Source organism: Glycine max, chromosome 15 (assembly GCF_000004515.6).
Source record: "Glycine max cultivar Williams 82 chromosome 15, Glycine_max_v4.0, whole genome shotgun sequence".
Taxonomy (NCBI): domain Eukaryota; kingdom Viridiplantae; phylum Streptophyta; class Magnoliopsida; order Fabales; family Fabaceae; genus Glycine; species Glycine max.
Window position 1 is genome coordinate 44,570,980 of NC_038251.2, and position 26,098 is coordinate 44,597,077.

At 31.5% G+C, this 26,098-nt stretch overlaps 1 protein-coding gene, 1 long non-coding RNA gene and 1 pseudogene across 2 annotated transcripts; 2 read left to right on the top strand and 1 right to left on the bottom strand.

Moving 5' to 3' along the window:
- Positions 1-211: 211 nt before the first annotated feature.
- Positions 212-6,439, top strand: LOC100789236 (E3 ubiquitin-protein ligase KEG-like; annotated as a pseudogene).
- A 4,268-nt stretch (positions 6,440-10,707) lies between these two features.
- Positions 10,708-25,406, top strand: LOC121173576 (uncharacterized). Its single transcript, XR_005888653.1, has 3 exons — positions 10,708-10,964; positions 14,140-14,242; positions 25,200-25,406. It is a non-coding gene; the product is annotated as an uncharacterized lncRNA (long non-coding RNA).
- Positions 14,229-15,471, bottom strand: LOC121173575 (secreted RxLR effector protein 161-like). The gene has a single exon (XM_041009691.1). It carries the CDS (start codon positions 15,394-15,396, stop codon positions 14,857-14,859), a length of 540 nt encoding a protein of 179 aa, XP_040865625.1. The 5' UTR covers positions 15,397-15,471; the 3' UTR covers positions 14,229-14,856.
- Positions 25,407-26,098: the final 692 nt, after the last annotated feature.

Sequence of the window (26,098 nt, forward strand, 5' to 3'; positions counted from 1 at the left end):
AATTTTGCCCGAATGTAGATATGGGGCAGACCTTGCACGAGGGATTGTTGAGTTACATGCTGCAGGCATTGTTTGCATGAATATAAAAACATCCAATCTTCTTCTTGATTCAACTGGCCTTGCTGTGATTTCTGATTACTGCTATTCTGAAGAAGCATTCCTGTTGGAAGGGCCAACCTGAGCATGACTCCTCAAACACCCACTCATGTATATGGAATGTACCGTGCTTAGTCCACATTATACAGCTCCAGAGGCTTGGGGGCAACTTCTGAAGAAATCATTAAATTTGTTCTGGGAAGATGCAATAGGTATATCAGCAGAGTCTGATGCCTGGAGTTTTGGTTGTACACTGGTGGAGATGGGCACGGGTTTTGTTCCGTACATGAATCAACTCATCATTCAATTTTTCTTTTTCTTTGCATTCTGGTTTTCTAGAGTTGCATATCGCAAATTCTATGCTTGTGTAGTTGGGCTGGTTTAAGTTCGGAGGAAATTTATCAAGCAGTTGTCAAGGCAAAGAAACTGCTTCCACACTATGCCAGTGTGGTTGGTGGTGGAATACCTAGTGATTTGTGGAGGATGATTGGAGAGTGCTTGCAGTTCAAGCCATCTAAAAGGTCTAGTTTTACTGCAATGTTGGCAATATTTCTCCGTCATTCGCAGGGAATGCCGCGCAGCCTTCCCCAGATAAGTAAGCCCATTATAATTATCCACGACTTGTATCTTCTATGCTGGTTTTATGACATCTGATTGAGCAGTCAAAATGTAGCCTATTTATAGTTTTTGATATGTGGTGTGGAAATGAGCCAAATTTGCAGTTGTCATAGATGCCAAACAATTGACTTGTACATGTTTTATATTTCTGTAAATACAGTGATAGAGTTGTCCCCTGTGCAAGAATTAGAAGTTTCTCAGAAAAACCCATTCCATCTTCATCAATGTGTGTCTCGGGGATGTTAGAAGTGTTAGGTCAGTTGGTGCATCAAAGTCACAAACAATCTTCCTTGAGCTTGCTTTCATTTTCATTTTGCAATTCATTCTTTTTCTTTGTACTTTCCGTACAGTGATCTTCTTTTCAAGGCTGCATCAGACTATGGCAGCAACAGCCTATCTTCTCTGCTGGAAGCTCAAAATGCTGATGAACAAACTGCTCTCCACTTAGCTTGTAGATGTGGCAGTGCAGAACTTGTTGAGGCAATTTTGGAGTATGAAGAAGCAAATGTTGACGTCTTGGACAAAGATGGAGATCCTCCTCTTGTTTATGCATTAGCTGCTGGATCCCCAGAATGCGTTCGCAGTCTTATCAAAAGAGGTGCTAATGTGAGGCCACAATTAAGAGATGGCTTTGGCCCATCTGTTGCTCATGTTTGTGCACATCATGGCCAACCAGAATGCATGCGAGTATGTTTTACTTTAATCATATTCAGGTTCGTCTTTGCATTTACTAGAGCTATATTCATATAAATATATGGTAAAATAACAGGAATTACTATTAGCTGGAGCTGATCCTAATGCAGTGGATGATGAAGGTGAATCTATCCTGCATAGAGCAGTTCCCAAGAAGTCCGCTGACTGTGCCCTTGTGATACTGGAAAATGGATCAATTGCCATCTTGAATCCAAATAATATGTCTTAAGTATAGATTTCCCATCAATTTTCTTCTTAAGCTTAAAATGTGTTTGCCAAACTTGTCAATCAGTCTAGGACTCCAGAGGTACAGAAAGAAACGGATCTTACTCATCAATTTTGCATATCCAATGATCAATGTGAAACATGCACTTTAGCTGTCTCAGTCCACTGCAATGACAGCATGGCTTTTCTCTAGCATGGAGCAGCAAACTCATGTCGAAACATGCACCTTAGCTGGATAAAATTGATACAGACTACTTCTGTAATTTCTTAGCTGCTTGTACAATTGAGTACAATTTAGGATAGGAATTGGAACAGAATGACAATATATTTCTCTAAAATCCTTTAATGTATAATGAATAATTGCTGCTAATGCTCAATATCTTACATAAGTGACATTTATTCTTATTATCTCTTCATTATGGTGCGTTCCTTCTGAATTTTGATTCCACTGAAAAACTTTCTAATTTGCTGGTGGACACTATCTTATTGATGCCAAATTTTGTTTGTGGTCTTCCATAGTTCTCTCCAAATTTAGAGGTCATGGATCTTACCTTTTCAATAGATAGTTCTTTATTGATGTATGTTGTCTGCGGGCTAAACAAACAGGTTGTTGGTTTCCCCCTAACACTGGCAGACCTCTTTACTGATTTTTTTTCATCTTCTGTGCATTATCTAGGTTTAATCAACAGTCCCTTGTCATTCTGGTTCCTTATTCTATTGAGTTTTTAGTGTGAGCTTTTGTCAGCAAAAGGAAAAAAAAATCATATTGTAATGCTTTATATTACAATAATTTTAGTAATCAAGTTTCAGAATAACCATATTTGTAAATAGAGATTTTTTATTTATTTATAAATTACATAATATATGAATACTTACAATAGTATGATGATATGATCATTGTTTTATTTGACGACCTTTGTATAGAGAATAGATCTACATGGTTCTTATTTCTTATCACTAGTACTATTTTTACTTTGGATAGAGTAATTATTAAGTTGTTGGTGTTATATTCCATTTGTTTTTGCTCTCATGCTAGACTATACTGATAGATTATAGATATCATCAGGATACTTTGACAAATGTCTTTGTGAAGCTTGGGTTTTTATACCTGTATCCGTTGTTTTGTTTTTCCTCATGAGTAAGTTGGGTCTGGTCGTAATATATCTAGGGCAAAGGAATGGTTTCTTAGATGTAAAAGATGGTAGTCTATTCTTTTACTTTGAATAAACCACAGTAGAAGATTTCTGCACTGTGATATTGCTGATGGGAAAACTGGAAAGAAAAAAATCAATTATTCCTGTCTGAATCAACCATGGCCACCTCTTCTTTGTCCTTATTTAAGTAGTAAAGATAATAAAATATTTTATGAATCCGTTCTTTACTACTGCTTCTAGGAAACTGAAAGCATATGCTGTAGGTCAATCATATAATAGCAAGTTAAATACCACTGAAGCTGGTATTTTAGCTAATTTTAAAGGAAATTGCTTCTTTTTATCATAATTCTGGGGGTTAGTTTTTTAGTTCTTGGGTGTTTTATTTCTTCTCATATTTGTTGGAATTTCTATATGGGATTGCAACATTTTAAATGCATTCTTGTTTCTGTGTGGGTGTTTGAATATAGATATCATTTCGCCTCACATGCATCTGTGATCATCTAGTTTTACACTTTTGATGTTGCAGACTGCTGCACTTGTGTGTGACAACTTGGAATGATATCTAAATTCAAACATGGGATTGCTGAAGTTGCAACTTCTGATGAGATTGCTGAATCAATTGACATGACATCCCAAGCCCTATGAGCACTGCTTTGTTGATGGCTGCTGCCTCCAAGAAAGATCATGAAAGTGGTATGAATATCTGGGATTATTGGTTAATACTTGATAATGATTTTAGAATTCATCTTGTCTGTTGATTGGGCTATTATAGTTTTTTATTCATACCTGTTGTTATTGCTGTTTTTTTTTATTCCAAACAAAGTTCAGTGCATATTTTCTTCTAGTAGGTATTCCTAATTTATGCTAATAATTAATAAAGCTTCTGTTTTCTAAAATAGTTAAGTCATCTGATTTTGTTTGCTCATGCAAAATATAGAGGAGAGAGAATAGGTGCAAATTTTGCTTTCTGCGGAGCAGATCCATCTGCTCAACATTCACAGCATGGGCGGACAGCTTTGCATACAGCTGTTATGACTGACGATGTTAAATTGGTTAAGGTGAGTAAACCAGATTCTTGATTAGAATGATTAAATATCCATCAATATTCAATATCATGTTGGAATATGAAGTATGTGCCTTTTGTATCTGATGTTAACTAACTTCTGTTTTTTGGTGTTGAGTAGGTTATTCTTGCTGCTGGTGTTGATGTGAACATTCGTAATGTGCACAATGGCATTCCTCTTCACATAGCCTTAGCTAGGGGTGCTAAGTCATGTGTTGAACTACTTCTATGTATTGGGGCAGATTGTAATTTGCAGGTTTTAATTCAAGTTCTGAATTTACTCTGTTTAACTACAGCATTACACTAAGTGTTATACTACTGTTGGTTCTTTATATAAGAAACAAATAATTAATTCATCAAGACCAATCAAAGTAGTTTAGTTAATTTTAATTAATAATGTCATAAATTAAAATTTGATTCCAAAAGTAAATATAAAGGCAAAGTTTCATATCTCTTATTATTGTATTGTTTCAAAACGAATATATGGTGCTTTGATCTTATTTCTTTTTTCCTCTTGATCTCTCTGATACATTATAAAATGATTTTTCTATTTGATTATAGTAGATTTGGAATTGAACTTCATCATATGACTGATTGATTGCTGAGTTCAGTCTCCAGTTCACTGTAGTCAGCCACTTCGTCACAGAGTAAATTAAGCCTAATGATAATTTATATGGTTATAAATGGTTGGGGGACTGACTAATCTAAGGGACATGATTCTTATTAGAACTCAAAAAGTTACATATGCTGTTGAAAATGTAGAATGGAATATTGAAGTCTCTCTAAGTTTATACAATTGTCATCTGTTTGGGAATATTTGAGATCTAATGATATAGTTGAAACTTGAAAGTTTAGTGTTTGCTTCCATTGCAGGCATTTAATCTGTCAGACAAATTGCAATTTAACAATTTGAGGTTTATCCTCTTCAAAAAGTTAGTACATAATATCTCAAACTAAGAGTTGGTTCATAACATTTTATGGTGCACTCTAAAATTGACAACTAGGCAGTTACAAGTAGCACCTGACTGGAACTAAAATCTTCTCAATGACAGTTTTTAGATTGCACCGAACTTCTGGAGGATGAAGTTTTACAAATGAAACCTCACCATTCATTTTAACTCCTCAATAGTGAGCCAGAGTTCAGGGGTTGTTAAAGTGTTACTAGCGTAACTTCTGTACCAACACTGAAAAGTGCATAAACTTTAAATCTACCTTTTATCCTAAACAGTAAGTATGCTTTAGTTTTGATTTACTGTTGTCTTTATCATATCTATCTTTTACATTTTAGGCTGGCTTGTGTACATGCACAAGGATAAGCAGGGTGGAATATGTTTTTTTAACAAAAAATTGTTACATGCTATAAATATTTGAAAGTTGACATTCCAGTGTCCGCCTATTGTCTGAAATAAGTTTTGCTATTATGTTTCTAATTTAAAGTTCTAAGCTGTTTATTTTGTCTCAGGATGATGATGGTAACACTGCTCTCCATATAGCAGCAGGAACAGCAAAAATGATACGTGAAAATCTTGATTGGCTCATTGTATGCTTGGGAATCCTAATGCTGATGTATTAGTCAGAAACTACTGGCAAGTTGCAGCTCTGTGCACTCATTCTCATTAGATTTTGATTACATTTTTTTTTTCATCTTTTTACCATCTGAAAAACTTTTGTCCATCCTTTTAGAAAACTTTGACAACTTTCATTTTTCCATTTCAAAAGAAAGTCCCTCCTATGACTTATAGAGTTATGTTTTATTTCAGTGGCAAGACTCTAGGTGACATCTTGGATGCCCTTCCCCGAGAATGGATATCAGAAGATCTGATGGAGGCACTCATGAAGAAAGGAGTTTGTCTCTCTCCTGCAATGTAAGGCAACGACATTTTATTATTATTATTTTTATTTACTGTTCTTGAAATATCTTCATTGTATGTCTTAAAATATTTTAGAATATCATAGGAAATTTTTGAATTTTGTCATATCAATTACCTCTCGAATATAGGAAGAAATTTTAGCTATTTCCTAACTTCATTATGTTTTGTAATTATTTTCCTTATTTAATTAGGGTTAGGAGTTTATTGTCTTAGTATGCTTTTTGCACTAGTAGAATAGAACTACACCTGTAAGTGACCAAATTCATAGTATAAATAAGTGCCAGTGTCTGTAATCTTATGGAATACTATCTAGAACCTTCACCGAGAAAACAATACAATTTAGCTCCTTCTTTTTCTCTTTCCCTCCTTTCCTACCTTAAGCCCCATAAATTCAATAGATGTGATATCATATTTATTTTCTAACCACATCCAACTATTTTTTTATAATTTTTGTTTATTGTTTTAGATTTGAAGTGGGAGACTGGGTGAAGTTTAGAAAAACTTCCATGACTCCAACAAATGGGTGGGAAGGTGATCGGCAGAAGCAGGTGGGCTTTGTGCAAAGAGTTCCAGACAAAGATAATCTCATTGTTTCATTTTGTTCTGGAGAGTATTATAGTGTTTTGGCCAATGAAGTTGTAAAAGTCATTCCATTAGACAAGGGACAACATGTGCAGCTTAAAGAGGATGTAAAAAAGCCAAGGTTTCTTTCTGCATAAATCTTATATCAAATATAAGTGAGGAAAAGTATGTGTGAATTTTCATCAGTACATGCATATGTTTATATTATGTACAGTATGAATTACAAGAGGAACCATCTTCTAAATCAGAACTAATTAGCCCTGGCACCAATCATCCATGAGTCAGTAACATCCAACTAAGCATTATATAATATAATGGCTTCTTTGTGTCCATGCCTCTGTTGGAGGGATTTCTATGATCCTTTAAAATATCTAAATAGATTGGATAGGTCATATTTGGATCCAATTGCAAGGTACGGGACTTGAGTCCCACAGTAGAAGTGTGGGATTAGAATTCTGTTTGAGTCCAGCTTCTCTTATTAAGGAGAAGAGAAACCCAAAATAAATTAGGCCAAGCACTTCCTAAAACATCATATGATGTCTGGAAATGATGTATATTTGGCCTTTGTTCTTATTGCAGATCATTTGTGTTAGTCCAACATGTATTGCAGGCAGTCTTTACTTTCCAGATAGTGATCATGAGTTGTAAACTAACAAGTATTACAACACAACTTAGTGATTTCTAGGATCACTAGACTCAACTTTTTGGTTTCTAGAATCGATGTGGATCTCAAATTCTTTAAAGGATCTTTGAGTTTATATCCATGCAATGACATCTCACTGCCTACCCCATCATAGATGAAGGTGTCAAGAATCTCTTTCTCATCTCATATGAAGATATCTATAATCTCATCCTCATCCCAAATGTAGGTATCTCATATCTTTTTCTCATCCCAAATAAAAATATCTTATGGATATTCAATTCTCAATAAAATATACACTGCCATCACTTCCTAAAAGATGACTAAAAAATTACAAAGTCATACCCCAAATTATAACATCATGAGAGTCAATTAATAATTAACTGTGAAATAAAACGCATACACAATATTAAATATATTTTAGTTGATATATATGATAGCTAAACACAAAACTCAAGCAAACTTATTCATGAATTTTCAAATAAATTCCAAGATTAAATATGTAACCAATGAAGATTTGTACATTATAATACCCCTTTTGTAAAATTAAATCAAACCCCACGAATAGTAACAATTACATGTGAATATGGTTATATCAGACCCTTAAATAATGTCATGCAATGATACGACAGAACCTAAATTTTGCATCATCAATGGATTAATTGACACAAATATCAATGTATCAATTTATCGATTTATCATTGGTAAACTCAAAAAGATGTATTTCTAAAATCTATATCATGAAAGTTTAGAAAAAGAAGATCGTTTTACTCACTTCTTGAAACACATAGTAATTCACACGTTTCACTTATTATTCTTCTTCTACATTCAGTGGGACAACAAGATTCTTTTTGTTTCTTCTTTCTTCTCAATCCTATATAATTTACTAATTTTCTATTTTCTAAGAGACTGTCTATAAAACTTTAAAAGAAGAGAATTATTTATCCATATATAATACAAGAGTATATAATTTAAGATTGGGTCACATGAGATATATTCTTAGTAGATTTGGCTAATCAAATCTTTTTTTTTCCTACTTATTATCTTGATTTATCTGATTATTAAAATTATCTAATATTTTATTTTCTTTCAAGATATATTAAGATAAACCATGATAAAATTTAAATCATTGTCAATTATCACAATTTTACATGTAACAAATATCTTATCCAAACTAGATATACAATGTTATACTATTAATAGAATAATTATCTTTACAATACTAATAATCTTTTTAACCCTCTTAATTAGGATATGAAAAAGTCACGCTTTCTTTTATAATTATAAAATAATCTCAACAATTTTTATATTAACTGACTAATCTTTTTTATTTATAAAACTCAATAAAGAAATTAAAAGATACATAATCTTTTTATTCAATATTTCGAAGATATTTAATATATTATAACATAAGCATTCTATAATATATATATATATATATATATATATATATATATATATATTATCATAATTATTTTAATTAAAATTAATAACAATTATTATATTAAAATTTTAGGATGTTACATGAGAATGAGAAGATCTGTAAGTATGGAGACAACTTCCCCATTCTGAATTACACTAGGCCGTCAATTGCAAATCAAAATTTCTACTCAAGAGCACACACCTTGTTCTGGATTCCCTACTACTCACATCAGCCTCCTAATACTCTTGTATAGGTTGATGCATGAACTGAGACAATATGTAAACACAATAAGACAATTTTGGTATAGTTAAACAAAGGTAAATAAGGCGTCCAACTATCCACCTATATTACTCAAGATGAGAAAATTCTGATCCTTCAACAATACCCAAACGATGATTCTGCTCCATGGGAGTATTTGATGATTTTGTTTCAAAAAAATCTTGTTTCTCTTATGATACTCAGAACAGTCAATTGTATCAAATAAAAGAAAGAAGATAACTCTTCAATTATAACATAATTTTATACAAACAAAATTAAAAATATATAAAATTTACTTTTTAAGTTGCTTCTATAAAAAACTATTGTAACACGTAGATTTTTTTCTTCACAAAATCAAGGTCAAGAATCAATAAATGTTGAACATTGACATTTTCTGCTTCTCTTGCTTAATTTTTTTTTGGTAAATTTTTCTCTTACTTAAGTTTTTTTTTGGGGTGAGTTTTTCTCTTGGTTAAGTAGGAGGATTCTAAGTGACAAAGACGCGTTTTCTGTTTCAAGAGTCTTGCTTGATATACAAAGTCTTTTATTCTGTAATCAATTTATAGTAAAAATATCTGATTAATTTTTATGAAGTTTTATTTAACGTCCCTTTACTTCAAAATCACATGTTAAGAGGATAGTAAATGAATTGGTTTTTTTTTTTTTTTTAAGTGAATGCGCCTCCCTCTCTCTTATTTTTTTTCCAATCTATACTACTTTGTAATTTAATTCCGAATCTACGCACTTTCTCCATTTTGTTTTTATTTAATTTAAAATATTATAAAATATAAATATTATATTATATAATTTTTTAATTGGTTTTAAAATTACTAATTTATTAAATTAAAATTTATAATTTTGTTTTTTATTTTTTTTAAAGAAAAATATACAGATAAAAAAAATAAAAAATTTGGATAAAATTATAGTACAATTTGTTGGTTCTTTTCGTCAATACACCCTCTCTCTCTCCTGCTTTTTCCCAATCTACACTACCTTACAATTTAATTTCCAATATACATTGCTTGAGAGTTTGTGCTTTAAAAGTAATCAATCTACACTAGTTTGCAAATCAACGTGGTCAAGGGATTACTCATAACAAACAAGTTATATAGCTATGCCGTCTATACCTAACTCTCTCTCCTTTTTGTTTTTTTTAAATTTAAAATATTATAAAATATAAATATTATATTATATAATTTTTTTAATTAGTTTTAAAATTACTTATTTATTAAATTAAATTTTATAATTTTGTTTTTTAATTTTTTTAAAGAAAATGATATTATTAAATATAATTATTTTTGAAGGATCAGGACCCCACTGTATTTTGCTGGCAACAAGTAAATTAAATAATAAAAAAAATAATTATATTTAATAATATCATTTTATTTAAAAAAAAATTAAAAAACAAAATTATAAAATTTAATTTAATAAATAATTAATTTTAAAACCAATTAAAAAATTATATAATATAATATTTATATTTTATAATATTTTAAATTAAAAAAAAAACAAAAAGGAGAGAGAGATAGGTATAGATGGTATAACTATATAATTTGTTTGTTCTCAGTAGTCCACGTCCATTTGCAAACCAGTATAAATTGACCACTCTCAAAGCACAAACTAACTCCCAAGCTGCCGTGTATATTGAGAATTAAATAAAGTAGTGTAAATTGAAAAAAAATAGAAGAGAGGGTGTATTCACACAAAAAACCTAAATGAATGTGCCTAAGAAATAATATTTAATACCTTTTAAAAAAAGAAAATAATATTTAAAAAATTTCTTCTTTACATCTCTAGTATCCGTCAAGATTTGAATCTCAGAATCAACATAAAACCAATTATAAATCTTATAATTAACATAACACCAATTAATTCTTTTAAAATAATTAATTAATCAAAGACTTCTTTAAGCAAGTTTTTAAATAGGTTCGTGGGCCAAGCCAGACTTTTATGTAAGCTGAGCAGGTAATAAGTCTAGCTCAAACCTTATGTATTCAACTCAACCAAATCACGAAATTACCTATTAGTTCCATTTCTATTTTCATGCATACCAAAACTGTATATAATAAGCATAATACCAATTGTCTTTTGCATTTGTCAAAGTTCTATCTTCTATATTTTAGTCTTGCTTGCATTCGTTTAATACACTTTCATAATTAAAAATAAAAAATCAAAATGCCCTAACCTCTCGTAATCGCAACCTCCATCGTTCATTCCACGATTCCGAGTTTGCTGAGTTGAGTTCAATCATGGGACGGTGGGAGAAGAAAGGACCGAAGCAAGTTCTCTTTTGAAGGGTTTTTGGTGGGATTTAGTGGAAAGGGGAAGGCAACCTGAGAAGGTATTTTTTATTTTTACATTTTTTTATTCTTTTTCTTTAATCTAGGGAAAAATTTAAAAGAAAAAATGGTAGGAATGAAAATTGGAAAGTTGGAGAAAAAAGAAATTGTAGATTGATTTGAAAATGAAAGGAAACAGAGGTAAAATTAGTTAAGATATACAGAAAAATTTGAGTGAAATGATTATTGAATGATGAATTTACAGTATTAATTGAATTATTTATTTTTCCTTTTTTGTATGCAATAATAACGTGATTTATAATGAATTAGTTTAATACTTCCTTGCAAGGTATTAAATATAAGTTTTTTTTTAATTTGATATATTTTTTTTCTAAAAATATATTTTAAAAATTTTGATAACTTTAATTTAAGTATTATAATTAATATATTATTATTTAAAATTGATTTATTAATAAAATAAAATTTGGTTCAAAGGAATTAAGACAGATTCCACCTTAATTTGATTTTAAATAATTATCAAATTAAAAGTAAAATAGCAACGTAAATACTAAATTTTATTTAATATATGGAAATAATATTATTAATAAGTTAGTTGTAAAAAGGAATATACAATACCTAAACCATAATTCATGAACTCGTGGAATGTCAATATTTATGAGAAGTTTTGTAGCATAATTGGTGTTTGAGACCACATTTTACTTATAAATTAAAGACTATATCAAAATATATTAATTAAACATTTTATTATAATTTTAAAATGAGGAAAATACATTTTATAAACACAATATAACATAAATCAAATACCCTAACATAAATGAATGAATAATCACTAAATGAAATATAGTGTATATATATATATATATATATATATATATATATGTATATATAATAGTCAACAAATGAAAAGATAAAGAATGAAGACATACACCTACGACCAATTGACTCTAAACCTCATGAAAGAATATACCATATATAAAAGAGAGGATAAAGATTCATCTGCTTCATATTTTTTATTTTTTATTTTTCATTTTTAATTATGATAATAATACTGAGGTTAGTTCATATTTTCAATAAAATTTAAAATGTTTTGAAAAAAGAATTACAAAATTTAAATCAATATTATATGTTATTGATTAATTTAAACATTAAATGTTATTCTTCACCTTCTAAATTAACAAAATGTTTTTTAATTGTTGTTTTTAATATGAAACTCTGCCTTTCAGTTGTGGTTATTATGAAAACTTTATAATTTTCTCAATCCGTTATATATTTAAACGGTTCTGTAATATACTAACATTTTACTTTTTACAAACTGAAATTGTGAAAAGATATCTTTTCATAGGGTTTACATATATAGATTATTACTTTAAAAGTAACCACAAATTAAAGGCATATTAATATATTTTAAATTTATTCAAATTTAAAATATATTAATATGATACTTAATGAAGTAATATATTTCCAAACCCTTTGCTTATATTGTAATCAATTTTAAGCATATTAAAACCCGTGCAATATTCATGCAAATTTTCATATAATTTAATAATTTTTTAAATTTAAATTTATCACAAATACTAAACTAAATATTAATTTCAAGCATTTTAATCAATGATTATTGACAAATTAATAAAATAAATCTAATGGTTCTAAAATGTTTTAAGCATATATATATATATATATATATATATATATATATATATATATATATATATATATATTTTAAAACAAATTGCATTGAATCAAACCAATTGTTGTTAAATGAATGACAAAAATATAATGACTCTAATATTTTTAAGCATTTTATCAATGACGGTTGCAAATTAAGTATTAACAAAACAAATCTAATGGTTTTAAAATGTTTAAGTATTTTTTATAAAAAAAAATTTCCATTTAATCAAGTATGCTAGACATTAATTTGAATCAAATCAACCCTTGTGATCAAATTAAAATTTTGATTCAATGACCCACGAATATTTAAGTATGCTAAACATTGATTGAATCAAATTAATGACCGAAATGAAATTAAAATCTTCATCTAATGGCCATAAAATATTAAATATGTTAGACATTAATTGGATCAAAAAGATGGTTGTGATTAAATTATAATTTCTACCAAATGACCCTTAAACATGCTAAACATTTATTGAATCAAATTGACTTTGTCAAATTAAAATTTGGATTCAAGCTCATAAAAGTTTAATTTTCTTTAGTATATAGATAGATGGGTGAAGATTGTAGGATAAAAGGTGTTCAAAAACATACATTGTGGAATAAAATGATCTATTTTGTATTTAAATTATATTATAAACAAATGACATATTAAAAATATACATGTTGATGAGTTCTTCAAGCATAAAAATTATTCAATAGTGTGAAAACTCTACGTGTATCCACACCGAGACTCCTCTATTCGTCAATAACTTTGACAGGTGGAAAAATAAGAATAGAAGTGATATTCTGATCGTTTCAATGTGCAGCCCAAGGCTCTATTTATAGCACGCTAAGAATACCAAATTTCTAATCAAATCAAAATCATTATTGATAGTATCCTTTTTTATGCTATATTATTTTTTGTTACCTTTTATTGCTAATCATTTAGAAATTAAAATTAAAATAATAATTGACCAAGTCAAACTTGTATCTAGTCGCCTTTTCAACCCAAATTCCAAATACATAATCATACATGTTTGTTTCTTTTCTTTCATCAAATCTTTCACATTATTTATATTTTCAGTGCCAGCAAAAATATAATAATATTCCACCTTTTGAAATCAATTAATCATTTGATCATATTAAATTCTCTAATTTAATTAATCATCAAATATTAAAATAATTTCTTTAACAAAGATTAGAACACTCCTTTGTGTGTGACCCCGTTGGTTCAATACTAAGCCGGTAATATATTAATCAAATTAATATACTAATCAAGGTAGGCATCTAGCAACACTCCTTAACGTCTGGATAACATGAAGTCGCATTTTACTTTCAAGAACCATTAGAAGAGTAGTGTAATAATTTCTTTCATCTTTACAGTTCTGAATTAACTTTAGAGTATGGTATTACTGTCAAACCCTTTTGAGTTAACTCATAATGACTTAAGAAATGCATTTCTTCTTTCATTTAATTTTCCTGGCCAGGATATAATTTTATTCATAGAGCTCAAATTCATTACCAAGAGTTGATGGATTCCTTCTTGATTAATCATTAATTCTACAGGTATTTAATCATATCAAATATCCATTCAACAAGTGCTCTAAAGCATTAGGTGTCCGGAATCAAAATACAACAAATAACCTGTCAATTACTATGACATTCTCAGGTCAAAGAAATCTATTATACCTCTTCTTGAGAATTTTCTATTGACAGTTTATGGTAAATTTTAACCATTAGAAAATTTCGATTGAGTCAGTTCAATGATCACATCAACATGTGACTCATCTATATATGCAAATTAATAAATGAAATCTATTAATATTTATCCAATAAATACTATCACATATATATTAATCTATCTTGATTATTGATATCCTATTCACAATAATCCTATGATCAAGAACGTTTTAGATTACAATTAGAACAAACTTGTTTCTCATTATCATAATCTCTATTATAATAACAAGTCTTTAATTTTAATCAAGGACATTATCAAATGGACCATTTTATCAAATAGTGAAATATGACAATGAAAATAAAATAATAAATTATTATTAAAATTAGAATTGATTACATGATGACTTGGATCGTGGGTATACAAATTTATTCCCAACAATCTCCTACTTGCCTAGAGTCAATCATTCATGAACTTCATTTCTAATTCCCATTTGTGCTTGTCAAACTCTTTTATGCCAAGCGCCTTGGTGAAGGGATCTTCTGCATTCTCCTTTCCATCTACTTTTTCAATCTTAACGTCACCACGTTCTATTATCTCTCTAATCAAGTGATACTTTCGCAAAATATGTTTGGACTTCTGGTGTGATCTTGGTTCCTTTGCTTGAGCAATAGCCCATTATTGTCACACAATAATGGAACCGACTCTTCTATTGAAGGAACCACACCAAGTTCAAATATGAACTTTTTCATCCAAACACCTTCTTTAGCAGCTTCACTTGCCGCTATATATTCTGCTTCAGTAGTTGAATCTGCTATCGTAGCTTGCTTGGAACTTTTCCAACTTACTGCACCACCATTTAAAGTGAAAACATATCCTGAAATGGATTTGCTATCATCTTTGTCTGATGCAAAGCTTGCATCACTATAACCCTTCAGTTTCAATTCAAAGTCTCCACAAATGAGGAATTGGTCTTTAGTTCTTCTTAAGTACTTAAGTATGGTCTTAACCACTTTCCAATGTTCCTCACCAGGGTTTGCTTGATATTGACTAGTTACACCTAGTGCATAAGCGACATTAGGACGTGTAAAAGTCATGGTGTACATGATAGCTCCCACTACACTAGCATATGGTACTCTACTCATGCATTCTCTTTCTTCAGGAGTTGTTGGACAATTCTCTCTACTAAGAGTAATTCCAACACTTACAGGCAAATAGCCTTGTTTGGAATTATCCATGTTATATCCCTTTAAGATAGTATCAATGTACATAGATTGGGAGAGTCCAAGCAATCTTTTAGATCTATCTCTATAAATCTTTATACCTAGAATATAGACTGCTTCTCCCAAATCCTTCATGGAGAATTGTTCTGATAGTCAAATCTTTGTGCCTTGCAATGTTGGTATGTCATTTCCAATTAGTAATATGTCATCAACATATAACACTAAGAAAATAATTGCCCTCCCACTAACCTTTTTGTAAACACATGACTCTTCCTCACATTTAACAAACTCAAACTTTTCGATTGTCTTATTAAAATGAATGTTCCAACTTCTAGATGCTTGTTTCAATCTATATATAGATCATTGCAACTTACAAACTTCATTACAACCAGCCAATGATGTGAATCCTTCAGGTTGTGTCAGGTACACTTCCTCTTTCAACTCACCATTAAGGAAAGTTGTTTTCACATCCATTTGTCATATCTCATAATCATAGTATGTTGTTATGGAAAGTAGAATCCGAATTGTTTTGAGCATTGCCACAGGAGGAAATATTTCGTCATAATCTATTCCTTCTTGTTGACGATATCCTTTAGTAACAAGGTGAGCTTTATAGGTCTCGACCTTTCCATCTGCTCGAATCTTTTTCTTGTAAACTCATTTACATCCAATTGGTTTTATATCCTTTGAATCTTTAACTAAAGTCCATACTTTGTTGATCTTCATTGATTCTATTTCAGATTCCATGGTTTTTTTCCATTTGTTGCAATCCGAGCTTCTCATGGCCTCTTCATAGCTCTTAGGGTCATCATCATTATAATAAACCTCATTTGACATGTCATTTTGCACCATTAAGTTTAATTTATCAGGTGTACAATGCATTCGAGTAGATCTTCTAAGAGGTTCTTGTGTTGGGTTCAAAGGTTGCAGCAATTGTTCTAAGATTGGTTCATTAACTTCTTCTTGAACAACGACTTGTTCTTGAACAATTGGTATCAGAGCCATGGGTCTTTTGTATTTAAATTATATTATACAAAACTTTGAAAAGGTTTCAATTTTTATTTACTTATACGTAATGCTGCCTATTATAATTGCATGATTACATTGTCAAATCAAATTAATTTTTTTCTCTTCTTAATTTAGCTTCATCCAAATCACTAAAATTACTCATCTTCTCCCTAATAAACTCCTTTATGCGACACCCTGGAAATTCATGACTAGGAATTATTATATGTTTGTGTGGACATATAGTGTGATAGCTCTAAAAATGAAAAAACCCAATTTGTTTACTTCAAGTGCGATTAATTAGGAACCTAGTGTGCCCTTTAATTATGACAAAAAAAAATTGTTAGACTCAAATTAAGCATGATTTAGACCAAAGTCAAATACGATCAACCAAAAATTTGTTAGACTCAAATTTAATTAAGACAAGGGATTTGGTCAACTTATTATTAACAACATACTAACAAATGTTGGACATTTTAGTGTAATTGATCTCTTTATTATGTTAAAATAAGAGTGCACGCTTGTTTTAATGTAATAATGAGATGTTCGGTTTAGGCAAATTTTGGAAGTTACATGGAAGTTAGATGTTCGGTTTAGGCAAATTTTGGAAGTTACATGAAAGTTACTAAAACTTCCATCAACAGTTGAAAGTTACATGGAAGTTACTAAAACTTCCATAAACCGCAAAAAAAAAACCACCTGTTCTTTGATCATAAATAATCATTCTGGTTCAGAAAGCATAACGGTGTGACAAAACATACAAGACCAAAACAAAACTCTTGAATTATAATCTTCTGATTTTATCCGATTGAACAATTTTGGTTGAATCCCGAAATTTGATTCAATCTGAAAGTGTTATACACGACTTCAGATTTATCCAGTATTATCTCGATTTTCAAATTAACCAACAAAAGATTGAATCAAATCTTTCGAGATGATGAACGATAGTTCGAATAAGCTTAGTGTTTAATGTTCCTTTAATTAAGCTACTAATTTTTTTTTATCCATACGATGCACGGGTAAATAGAGTGTTTGAGAATCTTTATTTTGTATATATTTTGACAACAAATAACAATCTATATAGAATTATCGTATTTTGAGAACAAATAACACATGAAAATGTTGGTAAAATAAGGACACATGAGACTATTTAAAACAAATAACATTCTCTTTGGTTAATTTCACCTTTTTTTCTCTGTTTCATAAATGAATAACAAATACCGGAAAAAAATTACTCAAATAATGATAACAACAGTTAAATGCCGAATCCTTCACTCATATAAGACATTTGCAAAACAACCTGATGAAAGAAAAAGTGAAAAAATTATTTCAATGAATATGCTCTAAATCGTACTCATAATATTAATATTTTCTTAATTGTAGAATAAAATGCATCATAATATTTTTCAAAATTTATCATAGTTAAAATAAATAGAAAATAATGAAATGTAGCAATATTGGTAAACTATTATGATATTAAAAACTATAGACCGGGAGAAATTTATAGGAGTTTCCATTTGGATTGATCCTCATACTATATTTGTGTGTGAGAGTATTTGCATTGTTCTATCAATAAACAACAACAATTAAATATTAAATTGTGAACAAATGCAATATTTGTATTTTTATTTGAATAGATTAATAAATTTATAGTAAACAAACTTTAACTTTGAATTAATTTTGCACGTTAATTTAACATCATATTTAAAATTATCTTAATCGTTATATTAAACACTATTTTTTTGAAGAACCGTATATTAAAATATTATTAATTTAGTAAATACTTTAAGTACACTGTTTATGTTAGTTACACGATATCTATTTTAGGAGAAATAATATATTAGTCATAAGTTGATTAGTTATTATTACAATTGTTTTTTAACTTAATTATTTGTTTAGTTTAATTAATCAAGCTAGGATAAAAAAATCTATTCACGGATTTTTTTTTACTTAATAATATAATCTTGCAAATATAATCAGATATTAGTTACACTGATTCCAAATAGGGCACCCCAACATAGTTATCACAACACCAACATCATTATCCCATATCTTCTTGTACTAACACTCGGCAAATCTCATGAATATATCCATCTTTTTTTTTTTTTTTCTTTTTGAATATTCCCTTGCAATAAATGGCACTAGTAACAACTGCTCCCTCTGAGAAAAAACCCAAGACAACTAGTGTCTTTTACACTTGGCAATAGCATAACTGCATAAGGCCATCGAATTGTAAAAAAGGATAATAACTCAATAAGAACAATTAGATTTAAGGAGAAATTGTGTCATACTTATATATGTTATGTTTATCCAGTTTAATTAGTGGCAAACATGAATCACATGATTCAGTTAACTATCTTAGAACTTGAGATAAAATGGAACAATTAGTCAAATACACAAGGCAAAGGAAAAAATATTTTTTTTTAAAAACAAATTTTGTGAAATTTTTAAATTAATTATCAAAATGGGTAGATTTCGAAACAATTACAAAAATGGGTAAGTCATCTTTTGAAAGATGATTTATTTATACTTTCAAAACATGGTTTCATTTTTCCAGTTTTTTTATATCCGTCTCAAATTGCTTTTTTAGCTACCACAAAATGGGAGGTTTATTTGTTTTTGCTTGACGAAGAAATTTGTGGCAATTAATAAACATGACAACAGGGTAGGACAAGGAAGAGTATTGCCTCCCTAGTCCCCGATCTCAACTCCCCAACATGTTCCCATATTTGTCTCTGATATCTGATGGGTTGAAATTTGTTACCTCACTTTCATACCTGTTAGGTATCAAGCATTTCGTCCCCAGTTCAAATTTGTAAAATATTTTTTTTTGTAAAAAAGTTATATTAAAAATTTAATTTTAGAAAAAATAAATTGATTGTTACATATTTATTTTTAACTACTTATATATCAATAAATTCATTCCAACACACATGTCTACAAAAATTGTCAAGAAAAGAATCTTAAATTATGTAAAAATTCTAAAATAAAATTAACAAGTAATAAAAAAATTTAATAATTTCATCATTGGGGCGAGTACAGGACGAGTACAAGGTAGATAGTGACATTCTCATCCACGACCCCAAACCCGATTAAAAAAGTCGGGTAATCCCCGAACCCGTACCTGATCAACTTGGGTATTTCCCGTCAAAGTTAGGACGGGTTCAGACGGGTACCCACGAGTACAAGTTTCTTTGCCATGCCTAGCGGTTAAAGAAGTAATTTGTGGTAACTTTTATCCTCCATAATTGTTTTTAAAAAAATATGGAAAGAGAAATCATGTTCCCAAAACATGAATTTAGTATATATGAAATCGTCTTTCAAAAGACAACTTATCCATTTTTTTTCTTTTTTCATTTTGGTAATTAATTGAAAAAATTACACAACTTTGGTGAGAAAAAACCGTGAAGGGGATACATATTGTATGTCTAGGGTCCATAAAATACATATTGTATTGTCCGGTGTAACCCATTCATTCATATCTTGTTCATGTGTAGAGAAACTTAAGCTTTTTGCGTCTTTTTTAAATAATGATCTATGGTATAAACCCCTACTAGTGGTTCTATGTTAACTTCTAATGTGTGTTTGAATTGTCATGTGGAAATTTTTGGTAGAATATTCTTGATTGATCTGATTTGTTTGCCTTTGAGCCAAATTGATGTTATTTTGGGTATGGACTAGTTATCTTCCAACCATGTCTAGTTAAAGTGTTTTGATAAAACTTTGGTGTTTGATGACTCTAGAGTGAGTAAGGATATGATGTTTATCTCTACCAACCAAGTTGTGACACTTTAAAAAAAGATGCTCAAGTGTACATGATCCTGTCTAACCAGAGAGTAGAGACAAAGGTTTCCATGGGTTACCTCTATATGGTCAGAGAATTTCTTGAAGTGTTCCTTGAGGATATATCCAGTTTACCACCTGAGAGAGAGATAGAGTTTTCCATAGACCTGGTACCTCGTGCTAGACACATGTCCATAGCCCCTTATAAGATGTCTCTTGTAGAGTTAGTCGAGCTTAAGAAATAATTAGAGGAGTTGTTGGATAAGCAGTTTATGAAACCAAGTGTGTCCTCATGGGGAGCACCAATGTTGTTAGTAAAGAAGAAAGATGGAAACATGAGGTCGTGTGTAGACTACCATCAGTTGAATAAGGTGACAATCAAGAATAAGTACCCTTTGCCTAGGATAGATGACCTTATGGACCAATTGGTAGGAACTTGTGTGTTTAGCACAATAAACCTTAGGTCAGGTTACCATCAAATATGAGTGAAGTCTGAGGATATTTCGAAGACTGCTTTTAGGAACTATTATGGTCACTACGAGTATCTAGTCATGCCCTTCGGTGTGACTAACGTTCTTGGTGTGTTTAACACGAATAGAGTCGTTCACCCTTACCTTGATAATTTTGTGCTAATATTCATAGATAATATTTCAGTATACTCCAAGACTAGAGAGGAACGTGAGGAGCACTTGAGGATTGTGTTGCAGACCCTTAGGGACCGACAACTTTATGCTAAGTTGTCCAAGTGTGAGTTTTGGTTGGAGAAAGTTAGTTTCCTAGGGTATGTGATATCTCAAGGGGGTATAGTTGTAGACCCCTCTAAGATAGAAGCTTTCCCTGAGTGGGAGAGTCCTAAGTCTGGTTTTGAGATTAAGAGTTTTCTGGGTTTAACAAGATATTACCAAAGATTCATAGAAGGTTTCTCCAAGTTAGCTATACCTTTGACCAAGCTGACTCATAAGGGTTAAGCTTTTGTGTCGGATGCCCAATGTGAGCATATTTTCCAAACCTTTAAAGAGAAGTTGATGAACTCTCCCATGGTAGTTTTGCCTAACCCGAGAGAACCCTTTGAAGTGTATTGTGATGCATCCAAGATGGGTTTATGAGGAGTGTTGGTGCAAAATGGCCAAGTAGTGGCCCATGCTTCTAGACAACTCAAGACTCTTGAAAGGAATTATCCCACCCATGATCTGGAGTTGGCTATTGTAGTTTTTGCCATTAAGATATGGATGCATTACCTGTTTGGCTCCAAGTTTGAAGTGTTTAGCGATCATAAGAGCCTTAAGTACATGTTTAGCTAGAAAGAGATGAACATGCGTTAGAGGATATGGTTAAAGTTTCTTAAGGATTATGATTTTGAGCTTAGCTACAATCCTGACAAAGCTAATGTAGTGGTTAATGCCTAGAGTAGGAAATCGTTACATATATTTGCCTTGATGGATTGAGAGTTAGATCTTCTAGAACAATTTAGAGACCTTGGCCTTGCGTGTGAGGTCACCCTTAATAGTGTGAGACTTGGATCTTTGAGGATTACTAGTGAGTTGTTAGGAGAGATCAGAGAGGGCCAAAAGTTTGATCCTTTCCAAAAGACCTAGTTAAAAGCTATAGTGTCAGGGAAAGATAGTAGTTTAAATGTGAGATCAAATGTATTAGGATCTGAAGATAATGTTTTGGTGGCCCAACATGAAGAGATAGGTTAGTGAGTTTATGTATGCATGTATAGTTTGTTAGAAGGATAGGATGAAACATCAAAGACCTTTAGGTAAGTTACATGCCTTAAAGATACCCCAATGAAAGTGGGACAATATCTCCATGGATTTTCTTGTAGGATTACCTAGGACCCTAGAGGTTTAGATTCTATCTGGGTTATTGTTGACAGACTGACCAAGTCTGCTCACTTTATTCCCATTAATATCATATTTTCTTTGGAGAAGTTGACCTCCCTGTATATTAGTCAGATTGTCATATTACATGGGGTGCCATCTAGCATAGTGTTTGATAGAGATCCAAGATTTACCTCTAGATTTTGGGAGAGTCATAACAAAGCATTGGGAACCAAGCTTAGGCTAAGTTCAGCCTACCACCCTCAGACTGATGGCTAGATTGAATGGACTATTCATTCGCTAGAGGACCCTTTTGAGGGCGTGTGTCTTATAACAAAAGAAAAGTTGAGAGAATTTTTTGTCATTGATAGAATTCACTTATAACAATAGTTTTCATTCTACCATTGACATGGCTCCTTATGAAGATCTATATGGTAGAAGGTGTAGGACACCCTTATGCTGGCTAGAACCAGGAGAGAACCTCACCTTAGGACCTAAAGTGGTACAACAAACCACTTAGAATGTCAAGATGATCCAAGAGAGGATGGGGACTTCTCAGAGTAGGCAGGAGAGCTACTAGGAAAAGAGGAGGAAAGACTTAGAATTCGAGGTTGGTGATCATGTATTCTTGAGAGTCACTTTGTGGATCAGGGTTGGTCGAGCTTTGAAATCCTAAAAACTCACACCTCGATTTATCAGTTTTTTCCATATTCTCAAAAGAGTTGGCTTTGTGGTATACCAAATTGCATTACCTATGTCCTTTTCTAACCTTTACAATGTCTTTCATGTGTATCAACTCAATAAGTATATCGATGATCCATCTCATGTGATCAAATTGGATGACGTACAAGTGAAGGAGAAATTGACATATGAAACATTGCCTTTGAGGTTAAGATAGGAAAACAAAACACTTAAGAGAGAAAGAGATTTTGTTGGTCAAGGTGATCTAATGAGGTACATATGGAGATGACGCAACTTGGGAACTAGAGAGTCATATATGAGTGTGCTAAGCATAATTCCTAACCCGAGAGGGAAATTCACTTAGTAAGACGATCACGCTAAGCATAATTCCCAACTTTATAGGGAAATTCGCTTAGTGATACCAGCACACTAAGCGCAATTCCAACACGAGGAGGTAACTCACTCAGCGCGAGAAGTCGTGCTTAGGGTCAAAAGTGAAGTTTTGCTTAGCGTGACAAGCCCACTAAGCAAGATCTGCAGATTATAAATACGTTCTTTAGCATGATAAACATGATTTTTACCCCCCTCTCTAAACTCTGTCCAAAAACCCTATAAACTAATCTTCCAACACCCATGACCATCGGTGGTCACCACTGGCTGTCGTTGCTTGCCGTTAGACCACTGTACAGAGATGAGCACTTTAATGAGAGCAAAATCCTCAAAATCCACTTCAAGGAATCGGTAGAGAAACTAGCTCTCAACTCTTTATTTTGTAGTTCTCTGAGGTAACCTTGACTTCTATGCCTTTCTCCTAGTTAGTTTGAGCTTCTCTTATTACCTCTTATGTTTTGGGTACCGTAATAAGATGTTTTTACACTTCCTTTAAAAATCCCTTGAAAATGAGACGTTGTAAAAGTTACATTTTTATTAAATTGATGTTGTTTTTGTGACCTTCGTTGAACCCTAGTCACATTGGCATGATTGAAATTTCAACATGATGTCTCTTTGTAGTAGAACACGAAACACCCCTTAGCATTTTTATTTGACAGAGGTATTTGACCCCGAATGTTGATATTAACCTTGTTTTTGAAATCTATACTAAATTTCCTTCTATTTGGTATATAGAACTCTCCGTTTGGACCAATAGTCATGAATGTGAGAGACCTCCGAGCGAACTAGAGAGGAGCTGATGGAGAGATATCAATAGGTGAGAGGAGTTTGTTATAATTTATGGCTTTGATACCATAATTGGGACCTAATTATGGAATGTATGTATGTCCCTGTGCATGCTGGTTTTCAAGAAAAATAATGTTTTTCAACTAATGGGATGTGATACATTTGTTATTGATGAATGACATTGTCGTTTTATTAGACTTATGTTGTCTGAAGCCTGGGGGAGTGTGAATCTCAGGTATGAAATTTATATGCATGTATATATGTATGTGTGTGTGTGTGTGTGTGTGTGTGTGTGTGTGTGTGTGTGTGTGTGTGTGTGTGTGTGTGTGTGTGTGTGTGTGTGTGGAATGTGATTATTGATGATGTTGTTATTGATGATAAAAATTGATATGGGATGATGTTGGTGTTTATGATAATATTGATAGAAAATGAGGTTGATATTGATGATGATATTAATATGAGATGATGTTGTTATTGATGATAATATTGATATGAGATGATGTTGTTATTGTTGATAATTTCATTGATGTTAGATGATGTCGATGTTAATAATGACATTAAGATGAAATGATGTTGATGTTGATAATGTCATTGTGAGGATGTATGTTGTGTATGTACATGAGGGGTGCAGTGACCAAGTTGAATATCCCTAGTGGGGGAAATAGAGTGGTTAAAGAATTTTAAGCATCTCTGGAATTAAGGAGTCGCTTTTAATTTTTAATTATCCATGTTAGTGCATTGATAATGCTCATGCGTCATATTTCATACTGCATGGAAACAGTATAAACTTTGTTAGTAAGTACTTGTAATTTTTCATGAGAGAAAATATTTGTACTTGTGGGCATGTCACTCGATTTGGAACTCCCTTGTGACTTAGGTTGATCACTATGGGGTAAGTTGCATGTGCACGATAGGGTGACCTCAACACTTGCTGCCTAATTTTTCTAAGGTGAGTGTACCGTGGACACGCTCAAGCTATTTCTTGACGAATGGTACCACATTGTATTTGAGAGTTGAGGTCAGGTGCATGCATCATATTGAACATAATTGATTGGAATTGTGGAAAAGTTGATGACTAGTTGTTAAGTGTGTTGGACTGATGGATATTTCTGTATGATTATGGTATTTGTTATTGTTTTCTTGCTAATCATGGTCATTTGGTGTTTGTTGATTTCTTTTATAATAAACTCACCATTGCAACTTTGTATCGTGCGACTGGTACTTGTGATGATCGTGAACCTTCATTCATGGGAGCAGATGAACAATAATAGATGACGTGGAGGGAGATTCTTTTTGTGGGAGCCGCTAAGTCGACGTGATGATGTTGAGTCTATTTTGGGAGAGTTATGTTTTGTTAATCAACTCTTATGTAGTTGATTTTGTATTTTTTTTTATCTGTGGATGTAAATCACATATTAAGATATATGTATAAACTAATTTACGTTCTGTCATGTGAATGATGTATACTGGATTAATATATATATATATATATATATATATATATATATATATATATATATATGCACATTTTCATTTAAGTATTTGTGTGTTATTTGGTAAAAGTATATCACAAAAAATTTACTCTTGTTTTTCATAAATAAATTAATTGATGCAATCCTACCCCGCAAGGGCATTGGGTAGAAAACTCCAAGTAGATTGGGCTAGAGATCCAAGGGAAGGCCCTAGGGTTCTCATGAGCCTTAGGGTAGATTTCGAGTCCATGGGCTAAGTATGAGCCCGCTTATCTTTGTAAACATTAGAATAGGTATTTCCTTCGTCTGGGCCTTGTATTTTGGCCATTCTAGTAGTATAGGGTTTTAGCCTTGTATTTCAGGGCATTTTGAGTAGTCTTTGTAGTAAGGACTTTTTTTTTTGTATTTTCATGTTTTTTGTCATAGGGGTGAGCTTAGCTATTATAGGGGGTGTGTAGCTAAGCTCTAGCTTCTCATCTCAAGGAGGTGAACTTAGCTATTAGAGAGGTATGTGTAGCTAAGCTCAAGCATCTTTAGGAATCTTCTTAAGGAAGCTTCACAAGGAGGTGAACTTAGTTATGAGAGGGGTGTGTGTAGCTAAGCTCTAGCTTCTCAAGGAAGTTTTCTCAAAGAAGCTTCTCAAGGAAGTTTTCTCAAGAAAGCTTCTCAAGGAAGCTACCTAGT

Coding starts and splice junctions, on each gene's coding strand:
- LOC121173575 (XM_041009691.1), bottom strand. CDS start 15,396: ATGAGTAGAGTACCATATGCTAGTGTAGTGGGAGCTATCATGTACACC.